Source organism: Mesocricetus auratus, unplaced genomic scaffold (assembly GCF_017639785.1).
Source record: "Mesocricetus auratus isolate SY011 unplaced genomic scaffold, BCM_Maur_2.0 Super-Scaffold_100004, whole genome shotgun sequence".
Taxonomy (NCBI): Eukaryota; Metazoa; Chordata; class Mammalia; order Rodentia; family Cricetidae; genus Mesocricetus; species Mesocricetus auratus.
The window spans coordinates 98439223-98455064 of NW_024429189.1; the positions used below are offsets into that span (position 1 = coordinate 98439223).

Consider the following 15842-nt stretch of genomic DNA (forward strand, 5'->3'; position numbering starts at 1 on the left):
TATCTGTGGACTCCTGTGGGGAGCTTTAAAAATATTGGTGTCTGAGGCCTGGTCTAAAATAATGCTTTGTGCCCAGAACCAACATGGGGGACCCAGAACTGTGGAGAAGGCCCTCCCCGCTCCCCACCCCCCTCCTGCCCCCCTCCTGCCCCCCCCCCGTGCAGGTGACTGTGGTGAGGCCAAGGCACACACCGATAGACCAGTCTTGCAATGTCCAACTCACCATCCCAGTAGAGAGATGTGGGAGGAATAGGTCTGATTACCAAGATGCCAGTCCCTCACCCGAGAGAAGCAGAAGGGGGTGACCAGCAGATGCCTGAAGATGTAAAGTCGGTGAGAGTGAGACATACTTTCATAGTCACCCTCCAAACCCCTTGATAGTTCACTATGACCATGGGAGCTGAGCCTTTTAACAAGCTCCCAGGAGACCCGCTGTGGCTGATGTGGTGGTGGCTACAGCTGCTGCTACAGGTCTGGGGTTGTTCAGAGACTCACCAGTCTGATAATGAACGAATTTTAAGAGAGGCTTTATTAGTTTCTGGCCAGGACCACACCCGAGACTCGGGATTCTCAAAGTGTGTTCCCAGCTATTGTTAGTCTGGGGTTTATAAAGGCAAAAACCACAAGGTTACAGTTCTGGGGTCTAGTTAGCACTCATCCTGCCTACGTGCAGGCAGAGCTTAACTTTTGTACCAGATGTCTTGCAGATGCCTCAGTTAGCTTAAGCAAGCAAGCATTTCCAGACAGAAGCAGAACCGGCAGTTAGCCTTGTGACCCATTATCTTGTAAGAACACTAGAGACTGTTAAACACTTTCACAAGACTAGGCTACAATTTACCAGAAGCTTACAAGTTAGAGCAATTACACAGCAATTTCTGAATTTTAAACACAATGTTAATCATCACATTCTCCCTTTGAGGTATGTCCTGGGTCAAATCCTTGACTCTGTGGTGGGTGCCTGTTCATACTGGGATCTAATAGCCATTAGTATAGTAGTACCCAAGTGTGAACTTATGTATCTGGTGAAGGCATTGATGTTGTAGGGGTCAGCTGTGATCGGCAGGAGCAGGAGGCCTGAGGGCCCGCCCAGTGACCATTGACAGCAGAGTTGCTGGCCAGGAGAAACCAGAAAAATTAGAATGGGAACCATTTGTCTCCCCCATTTAGGTCCTTCCCCTTTCTGTGAGGTGTTTCTGGAACACAGCCAAATTATCTCTAATGATTCCCAAATGGTTTGCATAGCAACAATTCTCCTCTATAGCCGCACAGTAACCTTCTTGCTCTGCATAGAGCAAGTCCCATGCTATAGAACCACCTCAGCTAATGACCCCACCTGTTTTTCTAGCTTGGCAGTAGATTTTTTTTCTAATATGGATAGATCTTGGGTTATTTGACATCCCATGTTTTTAAATTAATGTCAGTCATTGCTGTTCCTGTCGCACCAGGGGCAGCATCTGCCATAGCTGAACCTAACCTTATGGAGAGGTATGAGGAGGTGGGGTGCACATTGTTAGTTTTTGTGTGTTTGTTTCCTGCCCTGGGGGACTGGAAGAGTCTGAAAATATAAGTGCTGTCTTCCTGCTGGACCATCCTAAATATACATTCAGAGGAACAGAGATACCAAGATACAGAATTTTGGGGTTTGACGCATTTACCAGATAAGCAAGCATGCATGGATGTACTCCATGAGTGCAGGCAGGCCAAACAGTTTCAGCCAGGTGGTGAAGGAAGGAATGAGCACCTGACAGTGTGGTTGCCAAAAGCTGAGAAATATTTACGGTTAATCTCTGTTTATTCATAAAGGGGGATTTGGACATATTACAGCTCTTTGAGTAAAAACGGGTCCCCTTACTTTGAATTTGGTCTGGGTTAAGATATTTGATGATCTGGGCTGGAGAGATGGCTCAGTGGTTAAGAGCAATGGCTGTTCTTCCAGAGGTCTTGAGTTCAATTCCCAGCAACCACATGGTGGCTCACACAACCATCTATAGTGGGATCTTAAGCCTTCTTCTGGCATAAAGTTGTACATGCAGATAGTGTGCGCGCACACAGACACACACACATACTTAAAAAAAATTGATGGTCAAGTGGCAAGACCCCCATGGACAGTTGGCAAAGGGAGTGACCAAAAATGAGGTTCTGATATATAGCAAGTCCTACATAGTGAGGGGGGGTTGTTGAAGGATATAGAAGCAACAATACGATATAGCATTTGGGTTAGTAACATTCATGAGCAAGTATATGGTATTAACATGGTCATTAGGGATTCAAAGGAGGCCAGAGGAGTATGGTTAGTGGGAGGAGGGGGTGGTGGTAGAAAGTGATGTCAGCTGGTGAGCCCCATCAGCAGGGCCAGAGCAAGTATAGTAGCTGGTTTGGTTATAGCATTCAAATAAAGGAATTTTAAGGAGTGAACTTGGCTAAAGCTCTAAAGATGAGTATCTTAGTCTTCCCGTCAAAGGCTGTGTCCCTCTCATTATGTCTATAGACATAACCCACGACCCCTGTTCTCCATCTATCATTCCAGGGGTCAGGGATTGAGTAGGTGACCTTAGTATGCCAATCAACCGAGTTGAGTCTGGATGGATTTTCTCCTCCCCATCTGGGCCAAGTGCTATGATATTTGCAGCCCCAGTGCGGACATCCTCCATAGTTTGGGTCCCGACAGTCTGAGCGAGTTTGTTCATATACAAAACAGACATATATAGGAGAGGACATAGCATTATAAAAGTCATTTATACATTTCCCTTGGCAGGTGTCCCTTATATCAAAAGTGAGGCTTATAGTATTCGCACATCCTGTGATGGGACAGAAGGTAGAGGCTATGGTCTTGTTGAGATTTTCCAAGGCAATTACATGGAATTTCCATGCCCTAGGGGTTGGTTTGGTTGGTACAGGAGCCCTGGGAGGTGGGTGTTTCCAATTTGGGTTCCAGGAGAGAACAGAAGGGAATATAACCAAGCAAAACAGCATCATTAAATTAAAGCCCATGTCACTCTTATCTTTAGTGGATCTTCACAGGTCTTGATGACAGTCCACTTTCTTTAGTTAGGTCGTCGTTCCCAGTGGCACACTGGACCTGAGGGTGATGTTTCCAGGTATGGATGCCTTGACAGCAGCGGAGGTGATCAGGATGAGGAGGTACAGTTGCTTCCAGCAGGGTCTCTGGCTAGAAGGGGTGTGGATGAGCTGGTGACTTTGGAAAGCAGCCTTAAGCAAGGAGGCCACAGTGTCCTGAGCCAGCTGCAGAGCCTGTACAGATTGAAGCAGTAGGTGGTTAGTAATTTTGGTGGCTGGTTCCATGTCAGGGGGATGGGGGAGGAGTCTCCCAAAGAGAATTTCAGAGTTAAACCTTTTACACAAGAGCACATTGAGCCTTAAAAAGGCAAAGGGAAGCAGCCTCGACCATATTTCTTCAGTCTCCAAAGTTAAGTCAAGATCTGATTTATCCTCTCTAGTTGTCCTGAAACTTACAGATGGTACACACAATGTAATTTCTAATTGATCCTAGAACAGGTCTCAGTAACCATAAATATAAAGGCAGTCCATTATCTGACCCTACAAACAGCAGCAGTTCAAACCTAGGTATTATCTAATCCTTTCCAAAATGTATTTCTGCCCTTAGTTTGTGGAGCAGGTCACATCCCAACAGAGGGTACAGACACTCAGGCATGCCTAGGAAAGAGTGGGTCAGAGTTCCCTTTCCCAGGCCCATGGTTCTTTGGTGGTCCACGAACAGATTTCTAAACCAATAGCTCCTTGTATCACAATCTGTTTCTTACTTATTGGTCCACTTGCCTGCTTTAAAACCAAGTAGTGGCTCCCATATTCACAAGGAAATTGATTGGAATCCCCCCAACCCCCCTGGGCTGTGGGGGAGGGGTGGCCAAGCCCTGTCAGTCTGTATCTAGCTGGAGCCTAAATGCTTTCAGTTTCTCCAGTGCTTGGTTTCTTTACAGGAATAGCATCCATTCCTTCTGGGCACTGTCTTTCCAACGTAAGTTTCTCTTTCCTTAAGGGAACCTCTCTCAGCACCCACTTCCCTTGGCTTTTGTCCTTCTTTCATAAATCTTGGATGCCAAAGCCCTCTTCCCCAGTGAGCTGCCACCATAATCTTAGCTAATTTCTCAGTTCGCCTGTCCTCGAGGGTCCCTAAGGCTATATTCCCTGAGGCGATCTCAACCAGCTCTGACAGTACCTCTCCTTCAAAGCCTTCTATTTTCTGACTCTTTCTCCTAATGTCTGGTGCTGATCGACTGAGAAGCAAAAGCTATATTAATGACCCTCTGGTTTTCTGGGGCCTCCTGGTCAATTGATAAACTTCTAGGAGGCACTCCAGAGAAGCAGATGGCAAATCACCTGAACCCTGAGTTATCTTATCTACCTTGGACAAATTTGTGGGACAGTCCAGAGACCACCCCCCAGTGGAGTCTGGTGGAAGAGGTGAAGAGACTCCCTGTCTTTGTGGGAATTCAGATCCCAATCTGGGTGTCGGGAAGGAAAAGCTTGACCCGTTGTCACCAGATCAGTAATCGGGTCTCCCATCCACCATTTCCCAAGACCTGCTTTTGACCTTTTCATCGCATCAGAATCCCTCTTCTCTGTGGGGAAGAGGGTTTGAAGTAGCCACTGACAGTCTGCCCAAGTCGGTCAGTGTGTGTGGAACACCATTTCTAGAGGAGAGATTAAGTTTTGGGTTTGCCCCCCCCCCCCGAGGAAAAAAGAGATTCCGATTATACAGATCACTAGTAGAGAAGAGAACACAAACTGCCACAGACTGATGGTCCCTCCCGCCTCCCTCCTGCATGGTTCCCATGTCGGGGTTTCTCTGAAGGGCAGGGTAGCTAGCGGTGGAGATGGGGGCATGTATCAGACTGATGGTCCCTCCCACTTTCCCACCTGCATGGTTCCCCATGTCGGGGTTTCTCTGAAGGGCAGGATAGCTAGCGGTGGAGATGGGGGCATGTATCAGACTGATGGTCCCTCCTGCCTCCCCCATCCTGCATGGTTCCCCATGTCGGGGTCTCTCTGAAGGGCAGGATAGCTAGAGATGGAGATGGGGGCATGTATCAGGGAGCCACACAAGTGAAATGTCCTGCAGCGGGCAACCTCGGGGCTACAGGATGTATCCTGAGAGGGAAGCAGATGGGGACTCTATCACAACCTCAGTGAGAGCAGGCAGAAAGTCAGAGGGGGACTGGAGGTCAAAGTCAGAGACAGTGAGTGATAGGGAGATGGATGGGTAAGAGGACCCACTCCAGGTGTGAGCAGGACTCGGGAAGGCCTCTGACCACAGATTCCCCTCCTGGGCTAATGCCCCAGGCACATAGGGCGGGTGAACATCTTCTTCTGTTGCGGCTGGTAGGACTGGAGGCTGAATTTGTCCTGTCCCTTGGTCTTATTGATTTCATCTGAAACAAAAATTGTGGTATTAGGGGAAGGATTTGGCTGGTACTTTCTCGTCCAGGATGGAGATTCCTCTACCAGGAACTTCCAGGCCTGGTAGGAGAGCTGGGTTTACTAAAGACCACATGTTGCACTCTGTAAATAAGAAAAAATTTGAAGGAGCCTTCACCTAGTCAGCCCATCTGAAATGAAGGCCAATCAAGGGAACAAAAGGCGGTTAGTTTTTCTTTATCAACCTGTTCTCTGGACCCCTTGGCTTTTCTCCAGAAGTTTTTAAAATGAGACTTCATCGGATCTAAGGGAACTTTCTGGGTAGAAGATGTTTTTGCCCCATCTTTTCAATTTCTTCAAGAATGAGAAATGACACAAAAAACAACACATACAACACAAAGCAGACATACAGTGTTCTCCAACTTGGTGGCCAACCCTTGCTTCCGGGAAGTCTTCTCCTACCTCTAGAACCAAACATCCAGGGCCAGTGGGGTTCCAGTGGTACTTGCAGCTTGGGAATTAACGCTGTGGACCAGTTTTCCCATGAGTCTCACAGACAGATACATGCTACAAACAATTTACCTCTGGGAGGACTTCAGATGCTTCTTCTCCACAATCCAGGTGCTGAGAACCTGTCAGTGGCCCCCTCTAAATGCTGGGCTTATTTCTCAGCTCCCAGTACAATAGAGACCCTCAAATTCCCAAGGCTCCTCGGCGAGATCTAGGCGTTGAGGACTGTAGACTCCCTCCAAATGCTGAGCCTATGCAAACTCTTGGTGCCCAATACAGCAGAAGCCCCAGGGTGCAAGGTTGGTCAAAAAAGAATGAACCAGGCTAAACACCCGGAGCTCGGTGGGACCTCCAGATGCTATGGGTCTGGGGTCATTCAGAGACTCACCAGTCTGATAATGAATGAATTTTAAGAGAGACTTTATTAGTTTCTGGCCAGGACCACACCCGAGACTCGGGATTCTCAAAGTGTATCCCTAGCTATTGTTAGTCTGGAGTTTATAAAGGCAAAAACCACAAGGTTACAGTTCTGGGGTCAAGTTAGCACTCATCCTGCCTACGTGCAGGCAGAGCTTAACTTTTGTACCAGATGTCTTGCAGATGCCTCAGTTAGCTTGAGCAAGCCAGCATTTCCAGACAGAAGCAGAACCAGCAGTTAGCCTTGTGATCCATTATCTTGTATGAACACTAGAGGCTGTTAAATATTCTCACAAGACTAGGCAGTTTTAAGACTAGCCCAAGTGTTCCAAGAAGCCATCCATGTTGGGCAAGTTAGCTGACAGGCTACAATTTGCAAAAAGCTTACAAGCTAAGCACAGCAGTTTCTTAATTTTAAACATAATGCTGACCGTTATGCTGCCAGCACCTCACATAGTATAGTGAGGTCTGTTAAAGGTGACAGCCCCATGACCCATCCCTCTAAGTTACTGCTGGAAATAGCAGGATCTGCTGCTCTGATAGAGAGGACTGTGAGATTAGTGTGTGGTACCTGTGTCTTGTGGCCATGAGACTAACAATGGCTAAAAAACCACATCCCACACTCCGTCCCTGTGTGCTGGAGAAATGACTTACTACAAAGAACTCTGTTCCTGTGAGTTGGGTATGATTCCAGTTGTCCTCTTAGCATCTAGACAAGGCCAAAAGGACTGCCAAGTTCCCATCGTTAGCCTCATAAATGATTTAGTAACCTAGGCATGGTGCCTCACACCTGGAATCCCTGTGCTCCAGAGTCTGAGGCAGGAGGATTATGAATTCAAGTTTTGCCTGAGCTAGATAGCAGACCATCTAAAAGAAAAAGAGTCAAAATAAATGTTTTTTGGGGGAGCTTTATCTCTTCTGATCATTCAGCACACAACTCTTGTTCACCAAGCTTCATTTAAGATTCTCGCCTTCCCAGCAGGTCTCTGAAATTTGGTCTACATTCAACAGGAGAAGCACACCTCTTAATGAAAGGGCACCCTAAGATGCAGCATCCTCAGACACTGACAGTTCATACCGATGAGAACAGGAGGTAGGAACTGGTTAGGAAGCTTTGGGGGCAACGACTCAGAACATGAACAATCCTAACTCTTGTAATGTCCTTGGTCCTTGGCCTTGTCCTGGCTGGAGGCCAGGCAAGTCAGAGGAAGGCTCACATTCCTTACTGGCTTATCCTAAGTGAACTAGTCTGCATGGAACCTCTACACAAAGTGTGACCCAAACTCCAGTTCAGACACTAAGACCATCTGGACAGCTTTGGAACTTGTCCTTTACGTTTTCATGATGGGAATGTTACAGTAGTCTTAGAGGTCATTAAAGATATCAGGACTCTGTAGAGGGCCATTAGAGCAAAGTTATTTGTTCCCTGTAAAAAAAAATGTGATCTATCTCTGGATCTGGGTGGAGACTTGACATTCTGACCTGCTCCAAAGATTAGAACATAACATAAATTGTCTTCTCCCTGAAGAGTTAACCCATCTGGGCTTGTCAGTCACCTTGCTAAGAGACCAACCCTCAGAAAGTGATTACTTGAAAACCATGTTAAAATGGTATCTTAGAGTTATTTTGATTTATATTTTCCTGATGATTAAGAATGTTGAGCACTTCCTTAAATGTATATTGGCCATTTGAGATTCTTCTGGTGAGAATTCTCTGTTTAGCTCTGTGCCTCAGTTTCTAATTGGGCTATTTTGTATTTTGATGGGTAGTTTCTTGAGTTCTTTATAAATTTTGGAGATCAGCCCTCTGTCAGATGTGGGATTGGTGAAGATCTTATCCTGTTCTGTAGGCTGTCCTATGTAGGAGACAGTTGTGAAGCTTGGACTAGCTGAGAGGCCCCTGGCAGTAGGACCACGATACAAACCTGGTACATGAGCTACTTCATTCCTTAGCGTGGGATGCCATGCTCAGTGACAGTAGGACCACGACAGTATAACATGAGCTAGCTTGTTGGAGCCCACTCCCCATGGTGGGATGCCATGCTCAGTCTTTGTGCCTGGGAGAGGGGCCTGGCCCTCCCCCAGTCTATTGTGTCAGACTATGTTGACTCCTCATGGGAGCCCTTACCCATGAAGAGGAGTGGGCTGGGGGTGGGCTAAGGGGGAGGAAAGGGGAGGTAGGGAGAGAAGTGGGAGGGAGAACTGTGGTTGGAATGTAAAATGTAATTTTTTTTTAAAAAAAGAAAGCCATGTTAAGGAGAGGGAGGAATAATTATCCCCTTGATGAGATAATGCCCTTCCTCTTCCCGGAAGCTCTGCCAGCACACAGTCACTCTCAGAGTTCCCCCTGCTAGCTCTCAGCCTGAGAGTCTACTACTTACCCTTTTTCTCTTTTCTCTTTTTCTTTCAGATCCTGGCTGAAGCTTGGGTGTGCTTTTCCAAATGCTGGAGGCTTCCTGGGCCTCTTTCTCAACGCCTCCCTCCCCTTTCTGCCCTGTAGCTGTTCCTGCACAGCCAACTTTACTAAACCTGTTGTTGCTTTCCGTCACAAGCCCCTTGAAAACTGCTGAGATCTATGCTTGCCTGCACTGTTTTTCTCTTAATCGTTAATGAGATGTCCACAAGCTCCCTTCCAAGTCTGTTCCTAAATTCTATTATTAATGAAATTAAGAGCCCGAGAGGAAGAACCCCCAACGACAGCCTCCTTTGCTGCAGCCACCCCTTCGTCTCCTAGTGCTGGTTTGACCCACCCTGTAAAAATGAAAACCGTTTTGCCTCATCTTCGAATTGTCCCGACCTCAATCCTGTCTTCTCTCTAGTGATGCTCTCAAATAAAGCATCTTTTCCTCGTCAGTATTTGCACTTTTTTGCACAGGAGAAAAGGAGCTGTGACGGAGTGACAAAGTGAAAATGTCCCTTTGAGGGTAGCACTAGAGAGAGGCTGATTGTGGGGGAGGAGATGTACAGAAGGTGAGGAGCTGCTCCTAAGGGGGTGAGGGGATCTGGCCAGAGCAGGCCAGGAAGCCGCTCCGGGGAAGTGTGCCAGGTGAGAGCCAGTGACCCAGCGGGCATAAGTTTTAGTCCTCCAGCCTCTGCTTTTCTCCTCCATAGGTTGTGTGCCAACCAGTGTTGGCCAGATTCTGAGGATGGCAGTCCGCCTTGAACCTGTGTCACCTGCCACCTTCCCGGCAGACTCTTTCCCGTAGCAGCACACCCTGTCCTCCTGCACCCACAACCTCTTCCTATAAATGAGCTCTGTCTCAGCATGCAAACTCCTCCCTGATCTTAAAACAATACTATCCTTCACACACACACACACACAGAGAGAGAGAGAGAGAGAGAGAGGGAGGGAGGGAGAGAGAGAGAGAGAGAGAGAGAGAGAGAGAGAGAGAGATTGAGGAGTGCCCTGTACTCCCTTGCCTGCCAGTCAACATGTCCCACCGTACCCCACACATTCCTTGTGGTTGGACACCCTCCTCTGCAAGCTTCCTGTGTGGTGTTTGAGGCCACCACATTTTATGTTCCTCTTTCTCTCTGGTTTCTCTTTCTTTGGTTTCCCCCATTTCCTGGATTATAGTCTATTCTCTCTCTCTCTCTCTCTCTCTCTCTCTCTCTCTCTCTCTCTCTCTCTCTCTCTCTCTCTCCTTTCTCACTCCATTCTCACAATGCTAGACATGAATTCCCATCCAGCTCCAGCATAAAAGCATCATAAGCGTGGGTATGAAAGAGAATGTCACCGGTGTCCAAATGGGGTAGATCATCACTGCCACCCTTCATGCTCTCCCAGGGGAATAGAAAAGCGAGAGGAAGGCAAGGATTCTCTCAGTGTTCCTCAGCGGTCATAACCTGTCTCATGAGCCCCAAAGGGGTCGGCTGGTCCTCAACCCCTTAATAGAATCTCAGGCCCTTCTAAAAGAGAAGTGCACATTAGCATCCTGCGGCTTCTTTGCCTGCGGTCCTGGCAGCCTGCCCTCTGTTCTACAACATAATCTGCTGCTAATCTCTAGCTAGGGCACCGGGTAAATCAGTTTTTAAATCCTGCCTCCCTGGGCTCATGGCATTTGAGATATATAAATATGTTGCCATGGTGACACAGTGACAGATTAATTACCAGATCCTTCTGGAGCAAAGCTGCTTTCACAATGTGGAACCCTGGGATGGGGTGGGTGTGGGTGATCCCTACTCCACCCAGCACACAGTTGGGGCCATTGGACCCAGTGGGTGGGGGTGGAGGAAGGCAAAGCAGCAGCTACTGCCTCTATCTTAAGTCAAAATGACTGAGTCAATGTGCAAAATGACCGAAGCTGGAGGAATCGCAATACCTGATTTCAAAACAACAAAGCATGGGATTTCCAACTGATAAGATTCCTGTGTCATCCTTTTACTTACTTTTTATTTTTAGTTATCTTATGTGTATGAGTATTTCGCTGTGAGTATGTATGTACACTGTATGCATGTCTGGTGCCCACAGAGGTCAGAAGGCATTGGACCCCCTGGAACTGGAGCTACAGATGGTTGTGCGCTGGGAACTGAACCCAGGTCCTCTGCAAAAGCAACAAGTGCTCTCGATCAAAGAGCTATCTCTGCAGCCCGTGTCAACCTTTTATCCAAGATTTTGCCGGATGTTACACAGCCCTTGTGTCTTCTTGGTTCGTTCACAAGCTGATTCCTACAAGAACCACCAAGCTGTTCTTAGCTGAAGATCCTGGAAGTCACCGACTGCCAAAGTGCGGCTCAACAGGAGTCATTCTGCCAAGTGTGTGGTTCTTCAGAGGGAGAGAGAAGCAGACTCTGAGACCAAGCTGCCCCTGAGGACCTGTTAGGGACACCAAGGCAGAACTCGGTCCCCGTTTTTACATAAACAATATTGGAAAGTTATGTAATTTTTGCAGCTAAGCCTGCCCCTGTTAGCTCTGGGATTTTTACCTCGTGTCCCTGCCTTCCTTGGGCCCTCTCACAACCCCATGGTCTGACACAACATCTGTGCTTGGCGAGTTTTATGTCAGCTTGACACAAGCTGTAGTCGTCTGAGAGGAGGGAGTCGCAATTGAGAAAACGCCTCTGTAAGTTCAGGCTGTAGGCAGGTCTGTAGAGAATTTGCTTAATTAGTGATTGACAGGGAAGGGTTCACCCCACTTTGGGCTGTGCCACCCTTGGGTTAGTGGTCCTGGGTTCTACAGAAAGCAGGCTGAGCAAGCCTATAAGCAGCATCCTCCATGATCTCTGCATCAGCTCCTGCCTCCAGGTTCCTGCCCTTTTCAGTTTCAGTCCTGACTTCCTTCAATGATGGACAGTGATGTTAAGACATAAGGCAAATAAACCCTTTCCTTCCCAACTTGTTTTCGTCATGGTGTTTCACCGTAGCAATAGTAATCTAACTAGGACAGGCTTCCAAGTACTGGGAACCCATGCCCCACTGACTTCTACAATACTCACTGACTTCGTTTATAACAGATCTAACATTGAGTTACTAGCTTTCCTTCCTTCTACATGTTTGGAAGCCATCCATCTGCCCATACTGTTGGGGAAAATAATGAGATGAATCGTGACTGCTTGTCAAATATGAGGGTAACACTATAACAAAAAAAAAAAGGTGTTTTCTTCAGCTTGCAAGGTGGAGCGGATAGCACGGGTTTCTGATAAGACAACACACACAGGGATAGACTACAGCAGCTGCAAAGGCCAGTTCCCATTCTTCTCTATGGAGACTGGAACAGCTGTTCCCTGAGGGAAGATGGTATGTCTTCTGGAGTGGCTGGTGCCAACATATGCCAAAGTGGGTTGGAAGGAAACACCAGCACCTAGTTTCCATCCCGCCAGTCTGCAGACACAGAAGTGACACAGAGAAAGGGAGCACACTCTGTGGCCCCAAACGGCCGAATGACCTTGGGCCTGTAGCTAGAAGGTTCCCAGATTCTGTTTCCCACTTTTGGGAGGGTTACGATACCCAACCTCAATTTATGTTAAGAGAATAGAGGAAGTGACAAAATTTTTATGGTGGGCTCTCTATAAATACACATCCTTCTAACAAATTCGCTAACAATTCATGCTATAAACAGCTCAAATCCAAACCATGAACAAAAGGTTTTCTAACTATTGATGCTGAGCTTAATGGACTTCTAAAGGCACCAGGGATGTCTCTGTGGTGACTGTCAGGGAGCTGGAAGCATCTAGCTTAGGATTCACATCCCACTGACCTCCATGTCTTCGGGTGAGCTGTGTAACCTCCCCATATGCCTCTGCTGTTCATCTGTTCAGCTTTCATGTCAGGAGATACTTAACAGCTTAGGAAATAAGTGCACACTGCCTGCCCCACGGGCAAGCAATTAGAAATGCTCATTGTCGTTATCTTTGTTGTTGCAGTTGTAGGTGACGTGCCATCAGTCCTCCTTCTTACACTAAGGATGTCTGGGAACATGATTCAAGAGCGTTTCATCTTCATGACCCATGCCTCACTCGCTTGTCTAGTTTCAGTCTACTGCCGTGATAAAACACTCTGATCAAAAGGAACTTAAGGATAGCAAGGGTTTGTTTCAGCTCATAGGTTACTTTCCAGGATGAGAAAAGTCAGGGCAGAACTCAAAGCAGAAACCATGGAGGAATGTTGTTTACTGGCTCACAGGATCATCCTTAGCTTTCTGATAGAACCTAGGACCACCTGCTGGGGGAACGGTGCCATCCACAGTGGGCTGGACCTTCCCATATCAACTAACTATCAAGACAATACCCCACAGACATTGTCATAAGCCAATCTAATCTGGGAAATCCCTCAATTGAGACTTCCTTCTGAAGGAACTCTATCTAAGCTGTGTTGAGCTGACAATTAAAGCTAGTTAGGACACTAGCATAGACCAGAAACTAAAGTCTAATCCTATGATTGAGTAAAATAGGACACAACTCCGGTCCATGTCCTGAAACTAGATGAAATTTAGCACTAGAGATTAACACCTCCTGCTTATTCCCATAGTGGAGTAATTTAAGTTTGATGTGACCTGCCTGGTTGGTGACAGAATAGCCTGAGTTTGGTGATGTCCATTCAATCAAAAGAGACACACTCACTTGAAAGTGAGGCACAAACAGCCCTCTTCTCCCTTGCCTCTGAGTCCTGGGAATACCAGGAAAGACTACTCTTGTCCTCCAGATTGCCCAGTCATGTGTGAGTGGAGTGTCTTTCCTCTCCCTCTTGGTGCCTGGAAAGTCAGGCTACCCACAAAACCTGCCCATCTGTCACATTTTCCAGCCCAAACTTCTGAAAAATACAGCAAAAACTACACGATGATGGCTTGAGCAGTTAAAACCAAGGAGACAAGGTACAAAGAGCTCATCCTCCCAATCACCACAATTGATGTGGCCAAACATTGCACTCCAGGCAGGAAGTAGCAAGCCAATAAATGGTCAACATTGTTTTTAAAATCATACTTTCTGGGGAGAATGTTAGCACGTGTGCACTATATACATCTCTGCACTATAAATATTCCCACCAGGGCCAGTTTCAAGATGCCAGTATATTAACTGTCTTGCACAAATCTTGCAATTTTACGGACTGGCTCACAAGGTTCTTATGAGCAGGCCCTTCAGCCTCAAGGCCCACACCTGCTAGTGCTGTACCATCCCTTTGCTCCTACCCTACCCTACTTTCCTCCTCCAAGTTCAGTGAAACCTGATTAATCAAATGGACACCACTGTTGGGGGAAGTCCTGTGCATTTGTCAATAAAGTACTGTTGAGACAATAGGAAACCTAAATAGGAGGGACTAGGAGTCCAGGAGGACTCTGGGAAGAAGAAACACGAGGAGTCGACATGTAACTGCCATGGGGTAGGAAGCCCGGAACTATTCTCCGGTAAGAGACATACTTAGATTTACAATTATGGGGTAATTACTTAAAACAGAGCTAGCCAGTAAGAGACAAGCAAGGCCAACAGCTTCATAATTAATACAGCGTCTTGTGTGTTATTTGGGGACTACAACGCGGCAGAGCCCAGGCGACTGGCAGGTGATAAACCAAAGTGGCTAGCAAGGAAAGCTTCTCTTAACACACCACAAAATGTTGACACCAGTAAAGTATCTGAGCCTTGGCTTTCTCCCTCAACCTTGACATCTTCCAGCCACAAGAACTGTAATCCTTAACTTTGCGTCAACCCAAATTGCTAGGAATTCCCCAGAAAAAACAAAAGACAATATAATGGGTACCAGACAAGACTCTGTCTCATCCAGAGACCAAAAAAAAAATGTCTGTAACTAGACCTGAGAGGAAACGAAGTCCTTACTCTCTCAAAGGCCCATGTTTTCGGGTAAACCAGAAGCCAGCAGGGGAACATTAAGAAATGACAGCCTTACAGGGGTGTTCAGAACTCCTTTGAACCCACTCAACCATCACCTTTGTGTGTTGTCATCCTCCCTGATATTTAAATGCAATTTTAATGTCTGCCAAGTTAAACTACCTGTTTGACCAATTTATGCCCTTAAGGAAAAATGATGCAATTATCCTTAATAAGTGTAACTGTCAGCCTGGTTTTCGCTTGATGGGTAGAAAGCTTTATGCCTTTTAACAGCACGCCTTCAATCAACCATCGGGCCTTTAAGACAGCCAGAATCCAGATCTCCATGGAGTGCCAGACAACTCCAAAGCCTCTCCAGTTCCCCAAACAGCTCGAGCTTGAAAGAAAAGTGCACACATCAGAGGATGCTCTCTCACAAAAACTGACAAAGCAAGGAAATTCTACGTGGGTTTGGAAAAAGGAAGCCAGTGCCATCTGACCATATAGCTTAAAAGCAATAAAATTATTGTTCTTATCTAAGTGGCTTTCTTCACCCTCTGTTTCTTATAGTCTTCCTTCCTGGTGGTAGTTGAGTTTCCTCCAATGGCATCCTGCTCTTAGCCTAATATGTCATTCATCCCACAAGTGCAGCGTCTCCTCCTTCCTGGGTCTTTGCTGCTGGTGTCCCTTCACTGAGGTGCCTTACTTTCACCTAAGTGGTGGCCAGGGATTAGAGTGGGACTGGGGCTTCAGCTTTTGCTTGCTGGGTTTCATTATCTATATGGCATTAAAGATGATAGATTGAAAGATAGATAGATAGATAGATAGATAGATAGATAGATAGATAGATATAAAGATAGATGAAGGAAGGAAGGAAGAAGAAAGGGAGGAAGGAAGGAAGGAAGGAAGGAAGGAAGGAAGGAAGGAAGGAAGGAAGGAAGGAAGGAAGGAAGGAAGGAAGAAAGGAAGAACCTGGGTCAGTTAGAAGACACTGGAGTCAAAGGATTTTTGCAAAGGTGGAGTTACTGTATTCCGCAAACTCTACCACAAGTTCTGAAAATCAAGTGGAGTGTGATACAGCCCTGTGATTGCAGCAACTACAGAGGGAAGGGTAACTGTGTTCAAGGCCTTTGGGCAACTTTGGGGAAAAGTGTCTCAAAAGTTTAGGGGAGGACATTGCTTTTTTATTTTTGTTTAATGAGGCTAAAAATGAACAATGCAACACAGTTAGAAAGGTCACAGCCTATTCTTGGGAGGGCA

The 15842-nt window shown here is 46.6% G+C and overlaps 1 protein-coding gene across 1 annotated transcript; it reads right to left on the reverse strand.

Moving 5' to 3' along the window:
* Positions 1 to 511: 511 nt before the first annotated feature.
* LOC106021019 (putative endogenous retrovirus group FC1 Env polyprotein) lies at positions 512 to 3323 on the reverse strand. The gene has a single exon (XM_040746333.1). The coding sequence runs from the start codon at positions 2989 to 2991 to the stop codon at positions 2404 to 2406; it is 588 nt and encodes a 195-aa protein (XP_040602267.1). The 5' UTR covers positions 2992 to 3323; the 3' UTR covers positions 512 to 2403.
* Between the last annotated feature and the right edge of the window lie 12519 nt (positions 3324 to 15842).